At 35.1% G+C, this 26,984-nt stretch overlaps 1 protein-coding gene across 1 annotated transcript in view; it reads left to right on the plus strand.

The window, feature by feature from the left end:
• The window catches only part of LOC140164700 (ubiquitin carboxyl-terminal hydrolase 22-like), a 58,000-nt gene that overhangs the window by 19,842 nt on the left and 11,174 nt on the right, over nt 1–26,984 (plus strand). Inside the window, exons 5-6 of the mRNA XM_072188054.1 lie at nt 63–235; nt 22,944–23,091. Coding sequence (XP_072044155.1) covers nt 63–235; nt 22,944–23,091 — 321 coding nt within the window. The remainder of the gene's footprint in view (nt 1–62; nt 236–22,943; nt 23,092–26,984) is intronic.

Consider the following 26,984-nt stretch of genomic DNA (forward strand, 5'->3'; position numbering starts at 1 on the left):
ATGTTTTAGGATTTGGATATGACAGCTAAATTTTATGTATTTTTTACTCTTTTTTTTTACAGGTCTACGAGGGTTAATCAATTTAGGCAACACTTGTTTCATGAACTGTATAGTGCAGGCACTAACACATACACCTCTTCTACGAGACTACTTCCTATCAGACAAGCACACATGCCACATGGAGCAAGGGAAAGATCAGTGTCTTGTGTGTGAGATGTCTAGGCTATTTCAAGAGGTAAGTGATACATTTGAAGAAGCCGTTCTTACTTTCTTTCTTTCTTTCTTTTTTTGGCTCAATTCATCCATTCTTTTTGTGTTGCCTGAACAATGGTTAATCGTGATGCATGCCAGTCCTGTATGTATGGAGGGGTGGGGTGTGTGTAGGGGATGCATTGGTTTCCAATATGAACCATGAACGCACTCATGACTAAAACTTAAGACCTTTGTTCAATAGAGGGCAAAAGACATTGTGCATACATGTACATGATACATACAAGACCATGTTAAAAAACTGTTTATTTTTAATGCGAACTGTGATATGAGTGATGCAAGCAGGAAATATTGTACTGGGTGTTTTTGTCATGGTAGGGTGTATTTTTTGAAAAAGGTGCCCCCACAATGTTTGCCAAAATTGCCCCCCCTGTGGTTTACCAAAATACCTTTATTTTGTATCTTATGTTATTATACCTTACATGGACTGCCCTGGTCTGACCTGTGTTTCTTCATTGCACTCAAGTGTATGTCCTATGACCGATTCGGTAAATAAGCAAACAAATAAAAACAAGGCGCTGTTTTCATTTATTCATAGAATCCATCAATATTATGATTGAATAATGGAGAATAAATTAAGTAGAAAAAGGCAATTTCCACAGTCAGTTTGCCTCATCCAATATCACTTTAAGACGACATCAACGTGCAAAAAGAGCACTTGACATGCCTCTTGGGCCTTCCCTGGGAGTTTTATCACATTTTGAAGAGCATCTTGTGATGCACTAATGATGAGTGAATTGCTGCTTGCCTGCCAGCCAGGTTTGACAACATCATAGGATGCAATGTCATTTATGACCTTCCACCACGAATGGGTTTTTATTGTCGGCAGAGCTGTTTTTGAGTGTGGGTCATTTAACTTTTCAAAATAACAAAAGAAAACAAAGGATTTCTAAACTGTGAAACTGTCTTATTTTTGTCTGTTTTGTACTCTTTTGCAAACAAACAACAGGGACATGTAATATCATTGTAAAGCTTATTATGAGGAGAATTTCAAAAAAATCCAATATCTATAAAAGTGAAAACGCTGACATGCCCATTTGTGGTGAACGGGTACATTATAAACTTGATGTTCAGAAATATAAGATTTAGTTGATTTTAGTTTTCTTTTAAAATTTTACACTGTTAATATATGAAATAATTGTACTGAAAACAATAATTTAAAAATAGACTTCAACACTACTTATTTATTTCACTTACCGGGAGCGCTATTGAGGAACTTCCTCTTTGTCAGCCGATATTGTTAGCTCGGATGTTTTCTTGGAAATGTCTAGAGACCAACCTGATCAGATGACAATAAATTGTATTTTACCTCGCGTTCTTTTTGTCGCATATTTTAGATATTTTTGGATCACAAACCGCACATTATAATACAAGATGTAGTTTTCAATGATAAATGCAAAAGTATATTTTTACAGGATCAAATGTCTTTGAAAGACTGTAAAGGGAAACAAAAACAAGGAAACAAACAAATTAACATGCAGATGAACATTGAACAACAACAACGCGCATTCAAGTAGAAACTCATACTTGTTACATTGTAGTTACATTTGATAAGGTCAGTCAGATCCCTGGATGAAAGTGAGAATGAAATATGGAGTTAAATTAAAGTGGCAATCTAATTAGTTACATGTATTACTTGGAAAAATAGACAGTGAATACAAAGTCAGTTGTTACATGACCCATTGATTGCTTATTGTGTGATTACGGTTTATTATGAGAAAAATGTAACTGTCAATGGTGGAAATAAGCCAAAATCTTCAAGGGCCATTCAGGCCTTGGGTTTGAAATCTTCAGGTCCTCAAGAATTTGTCACAGCCCTAAAGTCAAATTGTAAGATTTTATTGTTACGCTGATCCACATTTGTGACACTAAGGCACCAGAGCCAGATTTGTTCAATCTTTGAATCGGAAGATGCTTTGATGCAATGTTGTTATTAATGAACTATCAACTAATTTTAATCATAAGTAATGGTAAAATTGCACAAAATGCATTACTTACAAAGACAACAATAGAGGCCGTCAGCGTGACGTCATATGCCGCCATCTTGTGGGTACACGCTGCGATGATCATTCGATCTCCATGCGTGAACAGCAAAATCACTGCGTCGATGCGTGAAAACAGCTGCGTGGCAAGCTGCGCCCTGCGCACAGTGTCTGGCGCATGAACACGCGTATCATTTGTACCCACAAGATGGCGAAAGGCTGACGGCCTCTATTAACAATCTTGGCTAATTAATTGATATTTCATAAATAATATGGAAGATCAAACTAATTAGGTTCTATTGCCTTAGTCTCACCAATCAACAACAGGAAATACCATGAAATGATGTTGAACTCAACATTTAGTCTGTCTTGCTGACATTGGTGACAAAATTTCACTGGCTTGAAACGTATCTGAGGCAGGCCGGCAGGCTCCTAGCTTTAGTGTTAACCTTATTTTGAACACTGGTAGCCCAGTGTTATGAGAAATATTTTAAAACACAAATACTAGTCTCCACGACACTTGACAGCTAGTGAACCAATTCACTGGTATCAGTTTTATTTTATTACATAGGTGGTTGCCCAACACATAGTATCTGACTTTAATGTTGTGACATGGATTTAATTGGCCAAACCATGTCTTTCATCATTGCCCTGTGATTGACCCGTGATATATTGAGTGATCAGTGTCCGTGGAGAGCTTACATGTGAGGAATTGCTTATAATTTCATTGGGAAATCATGTAATAATGAGATTGTATATTATACCTGCAACAGTGTAGATAAAAGCTGAGGAAAATGAGATGCATGAATGGAGCAAGACGAGAAAATTGGGTGAATATTTATGATATGACAAAATTGAAAATAGGGTTAGCAAGAGACACATTGGGGAAAAAGACAAATTGCAGTGAAAAGGGGAAAAAGTGCAATTTTTACAACGGCTGAATATCTTCATTTACACACTATGAAAAGTGTTTGGTTTTTTTTACAGACGCACAATTAAAAAATTGTTTCTATGTTATTATTTATAATACATAAAATTCATGTGAAAAAAGATGTTCTGTGTAGCAAAACAGGAACATTAACTATAAAAAACCCACAAACATTCTGTAAAAAATGGATATTCAGGGGAAAAAAGTGTACAACTGCTGGAATTTACCATTTATTTTACAGAAATATTTCCAATGTTCAATGCAATTCATTCTGTGAAACAAAATTTTTTGAAAAGTCATGACTGTAATGTTAAAATCTGAGTAAATATAAAAATCAATTTTCAATTAAATGGATGTCATAATAAAGTGGACCAAAATGACGTTAAAACCCCGGATGACTTTCAAAAAGACACAAAAAAAAAGATGCTAACTAAAACCCCTCACACTCGAATACACTGGTTGTTTGTCAGGTGGTCAAACCCCCACCCTTTATATTTTTCCCCCACGCTTTTTAGACAGACACCCTTTTTATCAAAAATTGAACCCCCACCCTTTTGCAGTGTTTGTGACCAAAGCTTACATTACTTTATCAAATTCGGAAGACTGAACATCGGCACTACCGCAGTTTCATACAGTCACTCAAACACTCATGATTTTCTTATTCATCTGAAACATTTGCGACATTATTGGCACAACTGAATCACGGCAACCATCTTTCAAAAATACAACTTTCGCCATTAGATTGTTTATCGTGAAACACATGGGCGAATGGAAAAGGGCTGACATCCTGAATCAATTGCGGTAATGTCAGTCTCTACACAGCTGCTGTGGTTCGGCTCCCTCCACTTCTAGTGTGGAGCGAGCGGACCAAAGAGGCTGTGTAGAGACTGGCTAATCATGGCCATTCATAAAATTTGTGGATCGTCGATTCTATATGGGTAATGTTCACGAGCTGAAAACATCAGCAAATTAATTTCTATTCGAAATTTACAAACAATTATTACAATTTAATTATAATATATTTTTTCAATTGGTAGCTTTACCAACATGCTTTATATATTGCTCACACACTTTTTAGAAACCCACCCTTTATACAGCACAATTTTAACCCCCACCCTTTTTACTGATTTTCGGAATTCCAAACCCCCACGCTGTAGAAAGCGTGCCGGACAAACAATGCACATTGCACACCCCACCCCACTCCAATGCCATCAGGTACTAGGTTAATTACTTTGCCATTTTATGTTCCAAATAGTTTTCAAATGGGTTCCAAAATGTTCCCATTTAAGCCAAAATATTCCTAGGGCCTGTGTGTGTGAATTGCATGTGAAGACAGATACAGACATGTAAAAGTGTGTCTAGTATGCTCATCTTAGCTTGTGCAGTTTGGGCATAACTACACAATACCCACCACACCATGGGCACAGCCCTGAGCTGCTTCAAAGGGAATAGCCCCCTCAATTTGATATTTTCTTGTATTTTGACAAATAATCCCCCTATAGTCACATCATAATTTCTTTTACATTTTGGTTCTTGGACAAATGTCTTCAACGAAGCGCCATCTATCTAGTAGTTGGACAAATAATCCCCCTACAGTCACGACATGGCTTTTGGGATTTTGGTATTTGGACAAATAATTTCAGACAGAGAGGGCGTGTTGGTTGAAAACAGCCCGACGGTGTTGGTCGGCGTAGACTCAGTTGAAAACTCATTATTTGAGTACGTCCAAGGTTCCACACCATGGGCCATTAACCAAGTGCGTCCATGTCCAAATAGGATATGCACGCAATTCTTGGTTTTATGTTGGCATGAGTCGGCGCATGAGCGTAGTTCTGAATTCGATAGCGGGCTTATAGGTGTTGGTTTTATGTTGGCGCAGTCGGCGTAGACGTATAGTTCTGAATTCGATATGGGGCTGTGAAAACAGCATGCTTCTTAACAGGACATAGACACACTTGCGTGTAGGTCTTGGTTTTATGTTGGCGCAGTCGGGCAGACGTAGTTCTCAATTCGATAGAGGGCTTATAGGTCTTGGTTTTATGTTGGCTTAGTCGGCGAGACGTAGTTCTGAATTCGATATGGGGCTTTGAAAACAGCATGCTTCTTAACAGGACATAGACACACTTGCGTAAACACAATGCACGACTAAACATAATGTATGAGGGAATGCCTCGTTCTAACAAGAAAGCCCGACTCATGCGTTGGGACGAGAGACCTTATTTTTGTAGTATATTTAGAATCAATCGTATCAAATTTTTACTTGAGTTGTAAAAACCATAAAAAGAGTCTCAATCAGTCTCATTAATTTTTATGTATTTTGCTGTTTGTTGGTATAAGAAAATATGTAATAGTAAGTGCAATGCATCGCAACAAGACCAAAGTCATATAATTTGGATTCTATTATTTTTTAGAATGTAGTTCAGCCATCAATTCATGGGAGAATTTTCCCAATTTTAACGTGATAAAATGGACTTTACAATCCATACCCGATGACCCCCCTTTTTTTTTTTAGTTTTAGTTGCGGCTACCCAATGAACCCCTTTCTTTGGTTGCAGCTACCCATAACCCCTTTGTTCTATAATAGCATCATCTAAATGCAACTAAACAATGCAGAAACTGTCCAATTTTGCTTCATTTTTTCACAATTATGCGAAAGTTTCAAAATTTTGCTACATTTTGTCACAATTTTCTACCCGATGACCCTTTCTTTAAATCTTATACTCGATGACCCCTTTTTTATTTTGTTTGTACCCAATGACCCCCGTAGTTTTAAAAATAACGCTTTGTACCCGATATGCCCCTACTTGCGACTCCGGTAGGCACATACCGTCACTTCCAAAATTGAGTGCCCCCCTCCCCGAGGTTCAAGTTGGATATGGTATACAAATGTGACTCAAAGACAGAGATATACCATATACACAATTATTGTTTAATTCTTGATGGTTTATTGATAGTAATAACAAAATATACTTACAAAATTGGATGCAAATATAAGTGATGATTGTAGTCATACAGTTATAACAAGATTAGAATGTACACAAATTTGTTTGCCTTATTAAGAAATACAGAAAGGTGTACAATAGAGTTGATAATGGTAATCATGGCTATGTGTCATTCTTTTGAAAATATGCAAGCTTCATAAGCATGTAATTGAAGATTCCGCATGTTTTGAAGGTGATAATGATACTTTTTGATAATTTTGGCTATGGAGCACGGGCCCAAATCGGGGAGGCTGTATATTGCACGTCCCACGGCTGGTATACCAGAGGATGATTTAAGCACTTCCCAGCAAGTCTTGCGGTTAGCATAGCTGTGGGGGTGAACATGACACCACTGCCCGCCCACTGCATACACACGCATTACGCGTGCATGGTTAAATTTGAATTTGGACAGATATATTTACAATAAAAACACCTTCAAAAAGTTGGCCGATTTCACATTTTATGTTATCTTATCTACCGAAGGTGTGATTTATCCTTCGTGCATACATCACTTTACATCTGAAATCGACCAAGTAATAATGACACACGGACAATTCTTAAACAACATCTTTTGCACAGAGTTCAATGGGATTTGAAAATATAGTGGCAGTTGAAACTCAGAGGATGATTTTTAAAAGCACTTCCCAGCAAGTCTTGCGGTTAGCACAGCTGTGTGAGTGAACATGACACCACTGCCCGCCCACTGCATACACATGTGCATGGTTAAATTTGAATTTTGACAGATATATTTACAATAAAAACACCTTCAAAAAGTTGGTCGATTTCACATTTTATGTTATCTACAGAAGGTGTGAATTATCCTTCATGCATACATCACTTTAGATCTGAAATCGACCAAGTAATAATGACACACGGGCAATTCTAAAACAACATCTTTTGCACAGAGTTCAATGGGATTTGAAAAGTAAAGTGGCAGTTGAAACTCTAGTGATAACACTTTAACAATGCATCATGGGGCTTCCTTAAATCATCCTCTGGTTGAAACTCTAGTGATAACACTTTTACAGTGCATGATGGGGCTTCCTTAAATCATCCTCTGGGCTGGTACGTTCAATCTCAGCCCATTGTCATTTTGACAATTCAACAGGAAGGCCTGTTTCCATTGCTACATTCTTGATGTCTTATATTAAACGAAAGTACGATTGCGGATTCGAATGATATTGTTGATTGTAACACATAATAAGTTCTATGTTAAAGCTTTGTTTTACATTACCTAATTACAATTGGGTGAACAATGTGTTCAGTATGTTTACTGCGCTCTGTACAAAATAGAAGAATAACATTACATAAAACCCTCCACCACTAAATACTTACAAATTAATACATGAAGAAAATAATATTTAAACTGGACTACTGCCTAACATTTTGTGTCTTGAGCTGTTTAAGGTGGTTATGCAGGCATTATAAAAGTGCTCTAAACAGATTAATTGAGTAGACCAAAGTACACTGATCAATATGCCTTTTCTTTGGAATCAATCGGACATAGGCCTACGGTTTTCAAAATACATCAATTTATATTTTCTTTGTATCGTATTGTCTTTATCAATAATCAATCAAGTCAATAAGCTAAAATGACTGGAGAAGCTCATTAACATATAATTTTTGCCAATATTTTGCTAAAAATCCATGCATAAATGTTCGGGGTACTTTTATTTTGCATAAATTTGCCCTGAAACTTGGTCAAAGTGTTTCTAATATGTTTTAATGTATTATATAGTGAAGGCCATAAGTTCAATAATAAACAACATGTTTTACATCCGACTTATTCAAAACAAGGTGGAGGAAAGGGCATTTTATTTTTAGAGCAGAATCGTGAATACCCATAATTATAGTTATTCTAGCATACACTATGTCTGCACAAAAGAGGAGAAATCTTTTTATTTGTTATACTGACATATAGGACCCCCTTATTTATCTCAAAACATTCCTAAAGTGTTTCTAGTTTATTAGCAAGGCTATAGGAAGAATATTTGTTTTGTTAAAATAACTGACTTTCACAAAATACAAATTTAATTGAAGAAACCTCAACAAAGGAAACAAAGAAGGCGTGAAACATGTTAATTTTGTTTATTTGGCCTAACTTAAGGGCTATATGTTTTACATCCTACAGCATTATCGTTGCTCAACAATGTAAAAACGTTTTTGTAACATTCCTAAAACATTTTTGAAAACTTGGTACAAATCATTCTAAACAGAATGTTATTTTGGAGTTGCAAAAATATTTTGAAAAACATGTTTGTCCAAGTATTTACAATCACGTTTTTAAAATGTTTTCACGACCTTTATATAACGCGACATTTAAATGTTATTAAAATGTTTTACGTTTTTATAACATTCCAAAAACATTTTTGAAAACTTGGTACAAATCATTCTAAACAGAATGTTATTTTGGAGTTGAAAAAATATTTTGAAAAAAAAAATGTTTGTCGAAGTATTTACAATCACGTTTTTAAAATGTTTTCACGACCTTTATATAATGCGACATTGAAATGTTATTAAAATGTTTTACGTTCTTATAACATTCCAAAAACATTTTTGAAAACTTTGTACAAATCATTCTAAACATAATGTTATTTTGGAGTTGAAAAAATATTTTGAAAACGATGTTTGCTCCAAATATTTCGTTTTTATAAATATTTACAAATGAAGGTAAAATGTTTCTAGTAAATGGTTGAAATTTTAAACAGGGTCAGTCCATATCAAATCAACCAATTTCTGAAAAGTTCCCAGGTGACCCTCTCAGATTTTGATGAAATTCCATCAGAATATTCTTTTGTGGCCACAATGAACCCATACAAAAATTTGGCTTCATAGGCCATGTCGTTTTTGAGAAATGGTCCTTTGAATTTTGGCCCGGACCCCCCCTTTTGGCACTCATGAGTGTCATTGGTGATTTTACCAACTTTGGTGGCTCATAACTTCTTGTTCTGAACAGATATAAAGCTGCAATCTTGGATTCTAGCTAACCTTATGTCATATTTTCAGAATCTGGCTCTAAATTTCAGATATCTGCTTTCCTTTTTAAGTTATGAGCACCCAAAGTTGGTCATTTATTCAACCGCAAGTGTGATTTTGTCATTTTGGGGGTCCCCTGGTGTCAAAAATATGTGGTCATATGACTCAAATGTCATAGATACATTGTCTATAGGTACATATCTAAGCCCACAAGCAAGTTTGAGCAAATCAAACCATTAATGGAGGAATGGGCGGTAGGCTCATACGACGTTGGGTTCGGGTGAAAATTTGCTGGAGACCCCCCCCTCTTTCAGACCAATGGTTGACCATGTTGACAGTTGAAACATGAATTGAAATTTACAGCCCTGAAACATACTTATGAGACCTACCTAGAAACAAAAAATCAGCTTTGGTACTCAACTCCATCATAGTTAGATGGCAGCTTGAAAATAGGGTGGAAAACCTACTATTTCTTGTCTAAGGGTGTTGAATTCAGCAACCATGACAACAAAATCAGCAAAATTTGACCAATTTTTTTCACAAGTGTCATATGAAATTTGTTCTGGGTGTGTTTTAGAGGCTAATAAACACATCTAGAGTGGTCTGTAATGTACGACCCAAATATATGCACATATACTAAGTAAAATTTTGCATATTTTGTTGCCATGGTTGCCGAATTCAACCCCCTTAAACAAGAAATAACAGGTTTTTCTCCCTATTTTCAAGAGCCATCTAACTATGATGGAGTTGAGTACCAAAGCTGAATTTTGGTTTCTAGGTAGGTCTCATAAGTATGTTTCAGATCTGTAAATTTCTATTCATGTTTGCTCCAAATATTTCGTTTTTATAAACATTTACAAATGAAGGTAAAATGTTTCTAGTAAATGGTTGAAATTTTAAATGTTTTTGCTTCCTAAGACTATGAATTTATTATCAATATCATGCCTTATACTCTGTTTGACCAAACTTCCTATTCAATCATGAGATGGAAATTTTTTTTTAAGATGTATCCGGGAGTTGTATAACACTTTCAATTTTCATTTCATCACGCTCTAAAACAAACGATTTCTTATGTATTACTTTGTTTCGTGATGAAAATCGTGATGTTTTATTTCATCACTCACGAAAAATTGATTTCTTATGTATTACCTACTTTGTTTCGTGATGAAAACCGTGATGTTTTATTTCATCATCACGCTCTAAAACAAACGATTTCTTATGCATTATATTTGTTTTGTGATGAAAATCGTGATGTTTTATTTCATCACGCTCTAAACAATAATTATAGTTACATGCATTTTAAGAAAAAAATCTTATTAAAACAGTATGTTGTTTAGAAAAAATGTAGAAAGTGATGATGATGATGATGATGATGATGATGATGATGATGATGATGATGATGTCTCCAAAAGTGTCCCGGTTTTTTTTCTTGCCCTAAATCGTATGCGTATATCTATCAAATAAGGCACTTCAATAATCAATAATCAGTCCCGCGACGGTATCCGCTAACTAGCTACTAACTTGGGTTATGGGCGCTGATTTTCATGTTCACTGTCACTTACTCATCAGCCAATACGACCCTTTGTCAATCACCTTCAGTACCCCATTTCGCATACTATATAAGAAACTCATCATGATGATCGAACAGAGAGTACTTTAAATGTAGCTTGTACCGTTTTCGTGTGGCATTCTTCAGAAGTGAGCGGTCCGTTTACCAAAATTTTCGGTCAAATCTCCATTCAATTAACACGGAGTTGGCTAGCTATGCCTTGCCCTCACTCACTATTTTACCAAAGTACCAAATTTCTGAACATCTAACCTATAGCTGTAATTTTAGGTCATGTACTTTTAATATTGGCCGGTTAACCCTAACCCTAACCCTACCACAATATACTGCCGGCCATTTTGAAAAAGTCCACTGAACCAATGTAGATCCATTTTATGCAAAAAAACCGGCAAAAAAGCTTTCCGGATTCGGTTTCAGCAGCCAAAATGGCTATAGAATCCACTCGTCTAATAAATGATTTGCAAAAATGCTATCATTTGCCAGGTAATGTATTGTGCAAAATTTTTACTAAACAGCAGAGTAAAATCTTTCCCTTACTCAACACCGGGTAATTTTACTCAATTCATGTGATGTTTGGTTTATAATGTGATTTTTGGTTTACATTGTGATATTTTGGATTTTAAAATGTGATTTTTGATCAATAATTTGATTTTTTTGTTGGTCAAAAATCAAAAATGTGACTTTTGGTCAAAATTAATGTGATTTTTGGGTTGGAAGGTGTTTTTACATATCTTACTTGTCACCAATGCGCTATAATTTTGGAGAAAAATGCAAAAATAGGCACAAAATTGGCCAGGGGTGTAGTACCCCCTTAAGGAAAGTTAAAAATGAGAAAGAATCTCACTTTGCAGTTTTTATGTTTCTTATTATTTTGTGATGATAAAAGTAAGGATATTTTAACACTTTAGAAATTTCTCGTTTGTTATGTTTCTTATTACTTTGTGAGGAAAAGTAAGGAATTTTTGTATTACTTTGGAAATTTTTCACTTGTTATCATCATGTTTTGTGATGACAACAGTGAGAATTATTTTCATCATTTCGCCAACTTCTCATTTGTTATGTTTAACGTTTCTTATTATTTTGTGAGGAAAAAGTGAGGATTTTTTAATCACTTTGGAATGTTTTCATTTGTTATATTTCTTATTATTTTGTGATGAAAAAAGTTGTTCATTACGACGCCAATTTTTCATTCATTTTTTAAAATTATTTTGTGATGAGATACGTGAGGATTTCTATCACATTGAAATATAATTAGATATGGCACGATTTGGGGAGAAATTTTGGCACCTATTTTTTGGACATCATAATAATTCATCACTTTTTCATCACTTTGAAAACAATATTACAAAATGCAATCAAACAATATCAAGGCATGGAATAATAATATTAAATTTCTCAATCCATGGGCTTAAAGCAACATTGTACATTATACAGAAAATTTAAAAAAAAATTCCAAGTAATTTCAAAATCTTTTTTCCATACAAAATAATGTGAAACGTAACAAATGAAAAATTTGCGAAGTGATGAAAAAATCCTCACTTTTGTCATCACAAAATGATAGAAAACATTAAAAATCAAAAATATAAAAGTAGTAAAAATCCTCACTTTTTTCACCAGAAAAATATAAGAAACATAATAAATAAAAAATTTGCAAAGTTATGACAAAATTCTCACTTTTTTCCTCACAAAATATTAAAAGACATAAAAAATTCAAAATGTGCAAAGTGATGAAAAACTATCACTTTTCCTCACAAACTATAAATAAGAAACATAACAAATGAAAAAATTACAAAGTGATGAAAAATCCTCACTTTTGTCATCACAAAATAATAGAAAACATTAAAAATCAAAAATATAAAAGTAGTAAAAATCCTCACTTTTTTCACCAGAAAAATATAACAAACATAATAAATAAAAATTTGCAAAGTTATGACAAAATTCTCACTTTTTTCCTCACAAAATATTAAAAGACATAAATAATTCAAAATGTGCAAAGTGATGAAAAACTATCACTTTTCCTCACAAACTATAAATAAGAAACATAACAAATGAAAAAATTACAAAGTGATGAAAAATCCTCACTTTTGTCATCACAAAATATTAATAAGAAACATACCAAATGAAAATATTACAAAGTGATAAAAATTTCGGGTTGGTACAATTTGTGACCCTAACTTCTCATACCCGACTTTTCAACCTAAAAATTTCAGCCAATATGGTACATATTTTCTAATGATTTAAGCAAAATATTTTTTTTTAATTCTCAAAAACCCAACTTACCTAAATAACAAAAACTGATGCTAAACTTAAAATGTGTATCCATTATTTAAATTCAATCAATCCCGGAAATTAAGCATGTTATTAAAACCCTAAGCCACGATGGGTAGATTTGTTTTTGATTACCCAGATCAGCTATAATGCGTATAATAAAGGCTACTGCATGGAGGTGAGGTTTATGACCAAGAAATGTAAATATTGACTTTCCCTCTGTGTGTGTCATCACATGAACAATTACGTAATCGTATTGACTTTTGTTGAACCATGGTTGAACTTGTTAAAAGGTCAGTGAACTCATCATCACTCCTGTCAGAGACCATTTTCTCGGGGTGCCCTGTGCAAGGCAACATGATTCAGCTTTGGCCCTTCAGATCTGTAACCTAACTTTTCCAAGCTGTCCAAAAAATCTCTTTTCCGTGAAAATTTGCTATCAATGCTAAAATGCGAAGGGGATACCGGAGCCAGGGGCCAAAATTTCCACATCGCATCGTTAAACAAAAAAACATTAATTACCAGGACAAATGAGAACAAAAAAATTGCAATGAACAAAATAATCATGTGCCATAAAATCGTGCCAAAGCCCACCCCTATAGCCAAAGTCATCCTTAAAGAACTAATATCACTTTCAAAACATACTGAATCTTCAATTATTAGGGGGGCTGAAAAATATGTAGGGGGGTTATAAAATTTTGGAGTTCTGAATATAGGGGATTCAAAAGTTTTGGGTGTATGAAGAGGAGGTTAAAAAGTTTTTGTGCACTTAGAGGGGGGGGGCTGTAAAACTTTAGCAACATTAGTCCTGAAGCAAAAAATAAAGAATAGCCTGCAATATTTTCGTAAATGTTCCAGTATTAAAAACCAAAACAAAAGTTCATTCCAGATAAGGGTATTTATTTGATACAGTTAACATAATTTAACTACGCCCACGCCTAAAGCATAAAACCTGCTATTTTTGAACTACGTCTCTGCGCCGACTGCGCCGACATAAAAACCAAGACCTACGGTCCAAACACTGCATGTAGCAGCAAAACACTCAAACACTTCTGGTATCAAACACAAAACAACATACCATCCCAATTCAACTTCAACGGGACAAATCCCCTCCAACACTGCGTCCATGCCCCATTTATAAAATCACCCATTTTAATTACGACCACACCCAAAGCCCAAACATGCTAAATTTCGACTACGTCTGCGCCGACATTAAACCAGGACCTATACTTTGTCCAATTTACATGTACCAACAACAAATTCAAACACTATCAAACACAAAACAACATCTTGTAGGCCTACTCCTTCAACGCCATTGGGGACAAATCCCCCAATACTGCGCCCACGCTCCATTTTAAAATCACCACTTTTAACTACGCCCACGCCCAAACGCAAAATCTGCCCTTTTCAACTACGGCTGCCCCGACTGCGCCGACTTAAAAACCAAGACCTATGTCCAACATACTGTTCATGTACTGCCAGTCTGCCACCACATTCACACACAATTTAACATATTATACTAATTCAACATCATGGGCACAAATCCCCCAAACACTATGTCCCATTCATAAAATCACCAATTTTATCCACGTCCAAGCCCAAAGCCCAAACCTGTTAATTTTCAGCTACGTCTGCTTGCCGACTACGCCGACATAAAAACTAGACATAGAATTTGTCCTAGTAGGCCTATACATGTACCAACAACTAATTCAAATACAATCACACAAAAAATACCACATCTTGAACTCCTTCAACGGTATAACGGGACAAATCCCCCGCAATACTACGTCCACGCCCATTTTTAAAAACCTGTCAATTTTCAACTACGCTCTGCGCCGACTGCGCCTTGTTAAAAACCGACACCTAGGGCCTATAGGCCTACTCCCGAGTAGTACCAGCAAACATACTTCCTTTGTTTCATCTGCAACTTAAATAATGCATCTACGCTGCATTGATCAACCCGCCAATTTAAACTGCGTCCACGTCAAACGCCAACTCTGTCGGTTTTTCGACTACGTCTTGCGCCAACTGCGCTAAAAAAAAAACCAAGACCTATACTTAGTCTCCAGAATAACACACTCACAACATTACCATACACAAATCATTAAAACAGAATACCCCACTCAAGCACAAAACACCCTATTCCAATACCTACAAACATGTTACAACTTTATACAACTATACCCCCGAGAGGGGTATTCTGTAGTTACTCCGCAGTTTGTAATTCTCTTTGACCTGTTGTCTTGCTGACCGTATTAGGTTTCAAACATCAATAAATGTATCTAGGGTTGTCTTCCATGGGTTTCTGCCACACATCGGTAATTAGTTCTCAAGCATATAATGATATGGCAAGGTTTTTTAGTTTTTAGAATAGATAAATAAATTAATATCACTATAAAAAGGTTATAGTGATATTAATTTATTTATCTGTTCTAATGATGATGATGATCATGACGAGGAAGCCGACGATGAGACGATAGTGATTCCGCATAAGAACCGAATATAAAAATTTATACATTTGCAAAAAAGCAATATAAAAATGAGTAGACTGTAACATTGTTAATGCACTCAGTTCAATCTCAATTCAATTAAGAGCCTTCATGTACATGTACAAAAATGTTTGCAAGTTTTTCTTAAAATGTATAGAAAGAGTTGGAAGTTTCACAGTTTCTGGCAAGACTTTTTAGGTTTTGCAATCTGAAAACTTGTGCAGCAATGTTTTGCTGGTCTCTCCTACAAGAGATCTTGTTGTAAAGAATGCAGTCCACGATGCTTTGGGGCATAGATTTTGATAAGTTTAGTGAAATATTGTTGGTTTGTTTTTTATTTGTTCATTCATTCATTCATTCATTCATTAATCTGTTCGTTTCTTCATTTGTTTGTTCGTTCATTCATTCAATTTTAAAGGAATAAATTCAATCAAATATCAAAAAGACTGCTTATTATTGTGGGTACTTCTGTCTTCAGTCAATGCATTTTAGTTACTTCAACAATAAAACATTTATCAGCACATCTCTAGGAAATGCATTTACATATACAATCAATCTTCTTCAAATTGATAAAGGTCTGTAAGTGCATTTATTAATTTTAACAAAAAACGACAAGAATTGACAATATTTTCCTGTCAAGGAACTCCAAACGATTTCTAAAAATAGAAACTTCATAAAAAAAGATAGACTAAAACATCTAGTCAATTCTTTTAGTGATATAAAAAATGTGTTATTTAGAGAATAAAGGTATTGTTTTTAGCTGCTGCCATGCATCTATTGTCTCATATAACACAGGTGACATCATTATTTTAAGTAAAACAACAAGACGAAGCCGAGTTGTTTGATGCCAAAAATAATGATGTCGCTTGTTATACATGTATGAGATGATAGATGGAAGACAGCGGCTAAAAACAATATTATTCTCATTCTTAAACACTTCAGTTCAAATAAATATAATAAGTACCGAGTTTTAATCTAAATCCTACATTTTACAAGGAATTACCTAGGACTTAAAATCGATCAGTCCTGTTGTTATGCACCTCCGATTGTTTCAAATAGCATGTACGAGTATCGCGTCGACAAGCACACGCTAAAGTGTGATATATCGCGTCATATCACACAGGTAAGAACCAATCACAAGCCAGATCCAGTTTCTGGAATAATTTTCCTATTGATACCCATAAGCAAAAATCATGTGAAAGTAGTCCACTTCGGAGCTAGCAAACTAAGGGAGTATGGTTGCTAAAAAGATCAATTTATGGAAAATCTGTCAATTGTATGCAAATTAATACAAATTAGGGTCTATGTATAGAGTGCAAGTTGATTATATGGAAAAATTTATAAATACGGTGTAAAATTGTTGATGCATTTTAAAATTAATCCAAGCTCTAATGTAATTTGCCTTTACTACATGTATGAAAAACAAGAAGAATACTAATACTTTGCCTATTATTGCATCAATTCTTGCATTTTTAAGTAACAATATTATTTGTATTTACACACCTTTGTTTGGTGGCCACCTTAATTGCAACCACGTAATTCTAGTTTAAGTAACAACCATTCTGTTCATACAAATGTTGAGTACAATTTTCTGAGGATAGATAAATTTGTCAATGACATAATACTGGCTAGGTGTAACAGAGCTGACAGCCTTAAAAAATTGCACTTAAATAAAGGCAGTCAGTCCACTGCTGATGGCCCTTGAGAGTCAGGTCAACGACTCTATAACAGACTACAGCACGTCAGAGCCAGCTGGATTGTCTGTTTCATATCTCCTCAACAAAAAAGCGGTGTTTCACTCCAGTCCGTACAACAAGTGAATGTTCTCTTTTTGACAGTTTGTTACCTGTATACGTAGTCTTTTAAAAAAACAATAAAAAATAAAAAATAAATAAAATGATCAAACAACGACAAAAATAATAAATTGCAGGTTTGAGAATCATATACATGAATTTAATTATTTAAAATGTATTTTTATAATATCGGTTCACTATCCATTATTCAAAATTTCACACTGTGATTTGTCCGAACTTGTCATTTGAGAGAATGTTATTCTGCAGTAAAACGTGACATTCTACACTTGTAGAATATTATGTGTGGTTACGTGTCATTCTACACTTGTTGAATATTTTGTGTGTTTACACAGAAAAAAATTCCTTCAATGTGTGCTGTCACTTACACAGTGGATATGTGCACATGATATAATATTTGGACAAAAAAAATACATTTTATCTTAAAAAGTTTTGCATTAATCAATCATAGTAATAGGTTTTCAGTTATGCCTCATGTATTATTTGCAGAAAGATTTGAACCGGGTATACCAACTTGATGTGGGGAACAACACAATGATATTGATAAAGAAAGATAAAATCTAATGCAGTGTGCAAAACACTGCACTAGTACAAATCCAAAACCACATGGATAAGTAGACAAAAGTTTTCAATAATGCAATAGATTTTTGGAGCAGATAAACTGCCCTTCCTCAGGGACAAACAACAACATATATATACAAGTTTTAAACAGCAAATGAGCTCAAATGATTGAAGCTAGTTACATGAAGGTAGCCAGCACCATTATTTACATCTTAACTACCTTACATTTGGGTGTAAAGGGTTTCTGCATTACACTTTAATTCTTATTATATAATACTGCCAGTTTTTCATTTTGCAAAATCTGATGACTTGCAGTTTTTGAAGAAGAAAAGTAAATCATTATTTCTATTCAAAGTAAACAATACGAATTAATACCGAGGTTTACTGTTTTTGCTGGTTACAGTATCACATCTCATCCGAGACGCATCTTCAGGCCTAATAAGTTGGCGCTGAAATGTTGTCCCATGACCCATTTTTTTATTCAGTGCACTAAAACAATGATGATTAAAAGTTAAGTATGCAACATGAATCATTTTTAAGTTGTTGTATTATTCCACCCCTGTGTCAGAACCTTAAACATGAAGACAATTTTTGGCCAAAAACTGGGCCAAAGGAAGATGCACATCACAGCTTATTCCAACTTCCATTCTAATTTTTTTTTCATAATTGGCTTTTTCATCTCAAAATTTTGCCCCCTCCCCCCACACACACTATGATCCTAGATTGTGGCCCCTGGGTCTGGAGTCACAGTGCCCTGTTGTAAGTCCGGCCCTGCATGAAGAAAAGTTCATGTCTTTTTCTTGCTGGTGACAATTTTACTGTTTCTTTTTAATCTCACTCTTGTAAATGTAGACAATAAACAGGAAATTTTGCACAAGCTTGGGAGATAGACTTAGCCTAAATAATATGCATGCATTTATTTTAACAAACCATTATGTACACATTTGATTGTTAGGTTGCCATGGCAACTGTGTACATGTATGCAACATGACTCATCAGTCACTTTAAAAGGTAAATTTATCATGCGATTGAATAAAATGAACAAGCTTGCAAAATACTGACTTTTTAAATTTATTTATTTAGGCATATGCTATTATTAAAAGCACAATATATGTTGATTTATTTTTGGTTTTGATTATAACATGGTTTAAAACATTGGCCTGCAAAGCCAATTGATCGCTCAATTCGGACCACAAAATTGGCTATGAAAAGCACCAGCTTCCCAAATCCCCCATGTTGGTGACAGTTTGTGCCCTAGAGTTTGAGGGAAAACATTAGGCTTGTTCAAACAGGGGTGTACCTCTGTGTGAGCTAGTGCAAGGTCATCATTAAAACACTGATGCATGCATGTCCACACGGCTCCTCGTTACGGTCGTCAACTCCTGGTACTCTGTATTAATTGCAGCGATCGCTTTTTGTTTAGTGGGTAAATCTTTTGTGTTTGAAACACGATACTTGTTCGGGCGCTAACACTAAGCTACCTCAGAGGTAACTTCTGTTACCCTAACATAAACTTAACTCTAAAGCCCGTCTGAAGGCTATTACCAATAATACTCCATGTAGCAAGAAATGCTGTAATTGAAGACAGGGTTCAAAATCAAATCTTCTGAATTGATGAAGCAGGGGCAACTTTGTACTGCTGTATGTACCTGGGGAGGGGGGATCTTCAAAACAAAATTGTACAGGGATGTGCCACACAGATTTTCAGATGCTGACTTTCTCTATACCTACTTTTTGATGTTTTTGCCACCCATCATCAGTATACCAATTTGTCACCAAAAACACCCAAATTTGCCCTAATTGGGCACTTTTAGGGGCACTTTTCCTCAAATGTGCCCAATTGGGCGCATTGGTCTCCACTGAAAACCCACCCAATGATATACTAAAATCGCTGAAAAGGTACCCCAAAACTGTGGCACATCCCCACATACCTTCAACCATGGAGAAACCCCCTCCGGGGGTATGTACCAGCTCGGAGAAACTGGTTGTAACCTAAGCTTTCAAGTGATTTTCATAGATTTCAGATTGTATGTTTGGCGGCAAAATGGTTCTATTTGAATGACAGACATTGATTTCCCTGTTTGAATAGTTGGATTGAAGTCAGCAAAAAGCATGGCACATTTGAATGATGTTGGTGATGTTCACTTCAGCAGATATCTGTAACGGGCAGTCAACAAGTCTAGTAAAAGCTGACAGTATTTGTATTGATACTACAAGATGTGATGAGGGTCATTCTGAATATAATTTCAAAATCATGTAATTTGGGGGCATTTTTAGGAGCCTGTGAAAGAATATGCGCTTTATATTCCACCACATGGGAAGAGGAAACCGGGACGGCCGCGCATACTGTACTTACAGTATGTCGCATACTGTACTTACAGTATGTCCAGCACCTCCTGGGAGATACTGAAGGGATGCTGCAGCCAAACAAAATTGTTTCGCTTGCCCAAGATCGCATTAGTTGGAGAAAGCTTGTAGTCGCCTGCTCCGCAGCCGACTGATGATGATGATGATGATGATGATGAGGGATATGTGATCATTTTCGAAAATTGTCTGACACTTTTAGATCTGAGACCAAATTCTTAGGGGAAAATGGCTTTTTGTTTTGTTCCTATAATGTGGGTATTTAGAAATTAGAGCTGACCTGATCTTAGCTTTTCTTGGGCATGCAGCAAACAATTACACAATTTCTGTGATATTCCATGAATTCATATAAGGTCAATAAATAAATGATGGATCCTACTTTTTGAATATTATACAAGTGATTTTGCCAATAGAGTTCAGATCTTAATCCCAATGCTTATTAAAATATAGGTGATCAAGTATAGTTTGTCCATGGTCACATCTACGTACATTGATTTTTAAGCTTCAACAAATCACAACAAAACACATAGTGTCAGAGGCTACTTTCCTGCGAATTTGAAAGGCATGATTATACGCAATACAATGTGTGCAGTGATTACTCGTCTGCGAAAGTGAAAAAAGGCGTCTAGGTGACCACAAGTTCAAGGTTCATACATCAATTGACGGGATTGTCTGAAGCCCTGGGGAATGTTGATTTGTCTGGCTAGCTTTCCGATGAAATTGTTTGTGTACCGTCATACATGCGCTATGTGTACTCTACTCTCCATGTGAGAGAAATACAATGCTAAAATTGTTAAATTATTATAAATTTATGTTTTCGTTTTGCCAGATGAAGCAGCTTAATCCTGATCTGCTGCTATCACCTAACTGGGAATAAAAATTAAAAATAATCATCTTGGGATATATGAGCCAAAAGCTTGCATTTTTAGTGTTTTTTTGTACACAGGAACAACCAAGCACAGTAATATGCATTTATAAGATGTATGTGTCCAGGAATTTTGTCAAAACGGTTACTTTTAAATTTTATCAGTTTAAAATTGCGAGTGGAAAGAAAGAATAAGAGAGAAAAAAAAAACCACTGCAAATTCAGAAAAATCTCCAAAAAATACATGCATGATATTATTGGGTAACATTTTGGTCCAGATCTTGAGACTTCGGTCAAAACTTAAGCTTAATATTTTGATCAAAAGCTGACACACTCCCTCACAAGTCTTGCTTTTAGGTATTTTTTTTATCACTTTATGACGCAGCAAATTTTTGTTCGATGGATGGCACCCTAATCAATGTCTAATCAAAGGAAAAGAAAGTATTTTTGCTTTTCATTGGTACATGCTATACATGTAGTTAACATCTTGTATTCATACATGTAAAAAAAACAACCAGGTGATGTTTCATCACATGATGATGTGATTCATTCATTGAATCATCTTCATCTTCCCCTGTGACAGGTGGTTTAGCTACTGGATGACATGAAAACTACCATCGTGTACAATGTTAACCATATATCTTTTGCATACAATAGGGGGTATCTTTTAATCTGATAATGTTTTTGTTCTATGTGAATATATGTTTTATTGTATTCTCCACATAGTTACTTCATAAATGTAATTAAATGTAGTGTTGTGAAATTGGCTGTTTTTAATTTTCTTTTTCTAGGATTGAAATTAGCTCTGCTATCCAAGTTTTCCATCTGCATGTTTATAATCATTATCCAGTATTTTTGTGCAGAGATTGCATAATAAATAATTCAATTGTAAACAAGTTGTTTGTTGGTAGAGCTAATTTCTAGTTACAGTTAACAGTTGCATTCAGGAGCTTTTGTACCCTGTTTTCAGTCAAACAGACTGTTTGTTTTGATGTGAGGAAGCATATTTAATGCTGTCCCAAGTCCCAAGCAATAGCAATATAGATGATAAAACAGCCAATTTAATGGCACGGAAAACATAGAATTGATTTTGCTATGCAGACTAGAGATTTGCATTGTTTGATCAAACCACATTAAAATTGCCATCATTCTGAGTGCTCATAATATTTGGCCCCTGGTAAGATACACACTTAAAAGGGCATTTCTGGATATGCAGGGATGTTTTTACTCATGTTTTGTTTCCCATTGTTCCATCTTATCCCAGTCCTACTGATTGTTCCAAATATCCAACAACATATTTGATTTTCTACTGATTTATGTATTTTTTCTATATCCTATTGAATGATTGGTCACACATATATTTGTTTGACTTCTTTTCTATTGGATTGTCCCATGTGTTCCATTATATTCCCTGCATATATCTCCATTGCTATATGAATTGTCCATCATAACCTCCAAATAAGTCCCCTATACCCCACTGATTTCTTCTGCACATCAAACAGAATAATCCCACATGTCCCTTAGATTGATTTTTAGTGCTGGGTGGTATTTTATGAAAATCTTCATTATTTGGCAGTTTGTTGTTAAAATGGGCCGAATTCAACATAACTGTGCAATTTTGGACTCATGAGTGGTGGGCTCCAATGCTAAAATTGCAGCTGAGTGGTGGGCTCTAAAACTGCCCACTGTAGCTACAACCCTGGGTTTGCATATATCCCATCGACTTAATATCCCAATGATCCCATTGATTTGTCCTTCATAAGTCAAAATTATTTCTGTATATATTTTGTTGTATGTGCGAACATAATATATTGCCCTATCAGTCTCCTGAACATTAATTGTATGTTAATTTGCATGTGTTGTATTTCTTGTTCATTTCAGTTTTACTCAGGTCTGAGATCAGTTCACATTCCGTATCGGTTACTACATCTAGTATGGACCCACGCCAGGCATCTGGCAGGGTATGAACAACAAGACGCACACGAGTTCTTCATAGCGGCATTAAATGTACTACATAGACATTGTAAAGGTTAGTATTGATATGAATTAAAATATATGATATGTTGAAATCAGTCCTCGGACATTGAGAGGACATATGTGAAGTCATCAGAACTAAACAAAGAAAGAAAATAATGTAAGAATAGTTACATATTTGTAAACAAAAGGCAGCATTTAAGATGGCCAAATAAAAACAATCTGTTTCATGGCCGTGCAAGATGCCGACAAATATCAGTTCAAATGCAGGTAAAATCCTTGGTGATGAAATTGTACTCAAAAACTCCTCAAAACATGCGCTTTCGCATTGGTTTACCTTCAGGCCTGTTGACGGATCACTATATACCGGTAGCTTGTTCATCAAACAGTAAAATTCTTGGTTAGGGTAGGAACACAACTGCATAGTACTTGGTTTTGGGTCCATTTTACACTAGACAAATTCTTGTTTTGAGTATTATATATTTGCAATTTCTTCTTCGCCGGGTGATATACAACTCGAAATACATGTGCCCTCCTGGGATTTGCAAATATAACATGACATGGACCCCGTTTACACAGAGCCTGCAGTTGATTTCAAACTTGAATTTTGCAGTGTCAACGAACACTCAATTAAAAATCAACTTTATATTTAAATGTTATTTGAAGTGCCCATAAGCATGTAATGGCAGAAAAGTCAAATTCACAATTTGTTTTGAAGTCGGCGTAAACATTGTGTCAACAAATAATTTATGCTAATTCTTAGCTGCAATCTGAAATTGATGTCGCAAATTGAAGTCAACTTCTTTCTGTGTAAACGGGATTATAGCCAATTTTACATTTCAAAACTGTTTATAATTGTGACTTTCTATCTATATCATAGTGCAAACAATACACGTAATGAAACACAAATATGCAAAGGGCATCCTAATGTATAGCAATTGTTTAGATTCATTGTTTATTTTGCTATACCACAAAGCTGTACTACCTTTGCCCCTTTATAAAATAGTTCCAAGAAATTATCTACTTGCATTGTTTCCTGTTTCTGAAAAATTATAACTCTGCAATATACACCACAGAAAATGTACAGAGTGTGGGTGCATTATGATGTGTGATGCGATCAAGCAAAATCAGTTGGAACTCGGAAATACTGATTTTGAGATATAGCCAAACAAAGGATATAGTTTCTTTTCTTTCCTTTTGTTTTGGAAATTCTTTTGTTGCTCATATCTTTCGAACTGTTGTTCAATTTCAATGGGGGTTTCTGCAAAATCCAGATGATAATTGATCGCATCACATATATTTATTTCCAATAAACCAAGAATAATAAACCTGGACAAACACCTTGGTCTGGGGCGGACATTTTAAAAATGAATTTAGAAGAGCAGCAACGACACCACCTGCATTACATTCCAGATGTTAAATCTACATCATATGCAAAATTTGTGGAAAATTGAACGAGGCCGTTTTATTTTAGGGCCATTTGTCTATAACTGGTCTTTACATGTAGCCCTATGGAGAGAGTGCCCGTTGAGGGCGCTATAACCCCCATTTTAGGAACAAAAATGTGATTTTAAAAAACTGCCCCGTGTGATTTTTCTAAAATTTTCAGAGTATGTAGTATGAACATGTAGAAATATAATCAAGTAGTTGCCCTACCTGCTCTTCTCCAAGAAAATAAAAAGTCCTATACCTCAATGATAATGAAACCTACAATCAAAGAATTTAATGTTGGCACACTCGGGCATACTAAATGTAAATCGCCACCCCTCTCCCCCAGTTCAATGTTGATGACAGCACTTTTTCCATTGGGCTCTCCAGTCTCCCCAACATTGATTGAGGGGGAATGGGGGAGGGAAGGGGAAAGGAGAAGGTATGTACTTCTCATCAAACATAATTATACTAATTTCACTCAACTATCAGAGCGGCAACATATTGTCAAGGTATACCAACTATTAAATTCGTTGATTGTCCGAGGCGAACGCAAAATATGACATCTAAAATTCGTTTTTGTCTCCGAACTCAATGACAGAATATCGTATGAACTTCATATTGCACACGATGTGGGAGTTGACCATGTGCTTTAGAATGAGTATAAAATTGTTGATAAATAAATTGGTTTATTTAGGAAATGGTCACTGAAAGCATCTCCTATGCTAAATTACGTCATATTTCGTATTAGGCTCTAAACGGCAAAATATGCATCTCAATTTCGTTTTGAACTCATAATTCAACAACGGAATGTCATATGAGCTTCATATTGCACACGATATGGGAGTATACCATATGCTTTGGAATCTTAATAAAATTGTTGATAAAGAAATTGGTTTTTTTTACGGAGCGGTCAGTGAAACAGCCCATACCCTAACCTACACCAATTTCATGATTAGTTCTCTAAGCTGTCACGCGCAAAGTTATTTTTTTTGTGCTATATCTTAAAAACGGATGGTCGTATCAAACTCTTGTTACTCACAAGTTTTTGGTAGTTACTTTCCTTTTGAAATATGTTACCAAAATTGTGACGGCAAAGAAATTTGTTTGTTTAGGGAGTGGTTATTGAAAACATCCACAATGCTGAGTTTTATATAGGCCAAATAAACACGTTTTCTAACAATAGGCGTATATTAACATGCTGTTGCATATTTCTTCTTAATTATCGTAATTAATTTAGCACGAATTGCTGTAAACGAATATTTGGTTGTCCTAATTCAACGCCTAATTATTGTTGAAAACAAATAATATAACAAAGTCAGGAATTGGTCATAAATCATTCATTACATAATTATGTATTAGTTATCTTCAGTAGACAGCATGGTTCAATGCATATACGTGACCGCGTGATAAGAACTTGAACTGTTAAATGTGCACATTATACGTTGGCCTCATCTTGTTTTGTTCTTTCTTCATTTATTTCCATAAATGATTGTTAATATCATTCACAATTTTATCTTTAAATATATATATATTATAACTGTATTGATTCAGAATAAAAGGTACAGTTTCCATCCATTTCAAACATGATGAACCGGTAATTTAAGTTATCAATAAGGAAACACTGGAAATATAAATAAATCAAAAAGACAAATATATTAAATCAAAGAAAAAAAATAACAACATTGTCATTCAGGTAAGTTTGGCCAAATTAACAATTCCAATACAAGTAACCTTTTGAGTGGGAAACAAACAAAAAATTGCGCCAAGTTTTGAACCGTGGACCTCTCGATTATGAAGCGACCTCTGCTACCATTAAGCTACACGGATCGACGTGAAAATGGTCTTTCATTTTAAGTCATAATGGTTGTCATCATAAAGTTGTGCAGGGTCATTCAAGCAAACGGTATTCCAAAACAAACGCTATTGAATTCAATAGCAATTGCACGGTAATCCATTATATCATTAGAAAAAAGAATAGACAAGTTTTTTTTGGTGGATTATCGAGGCATATCGTCAGTTACTGAGTAACGCCATTATATTTTGAGCTGTTTCTGTACACAATATGAATATATATCGTGGATTACCGAGTCAATTCGCAAAACTTCATGCATAGCGCATAATTTATTCAGTTTACACAATACTTACAGAAAAAGTATTCAATACGCGTCATGGTTTAACATCTTTAACGTATTAGTACAATGATTCAAGTCTTTATCACAGTTGCACATAATAGTCCCATGGTGTGATATGTGGCCCATGACCTGGAGGTACCGGGTTCGAACCCCGGCAATTTATTTTTATCTCTTCTTGATAGAGTTCAACGCTATTCTCTCAATGATTAATACCATTAACAAAACCTTAGTATTTTGTTCGTGGTCCTTTTTTCTGTGTTGTCAAACTTTTTTGAGCTAAACTGCAAAATTTCGCCATTATGCAGCTTGTTTGGCCTTTGTCGGTTTTCACATAGCTTTACATGGTGTGCTACATAATTTGCATTGTGTTTCACGTAATTGAGTG

The sequence above is a fragment of the Amphiura filiformis genome, chromosome 11, assembly GCF_039555335.1.
Source record: "Amphiura filiformis chromosome 11, Afil_fr2py, whole genome shotgun sequence".
NCBI lineage: Eukaryota > Metazoa > Echinodermata > Ophiuroidea > Amphilepidida > Amphiuridae > Amphiura > Amphiura filiformis.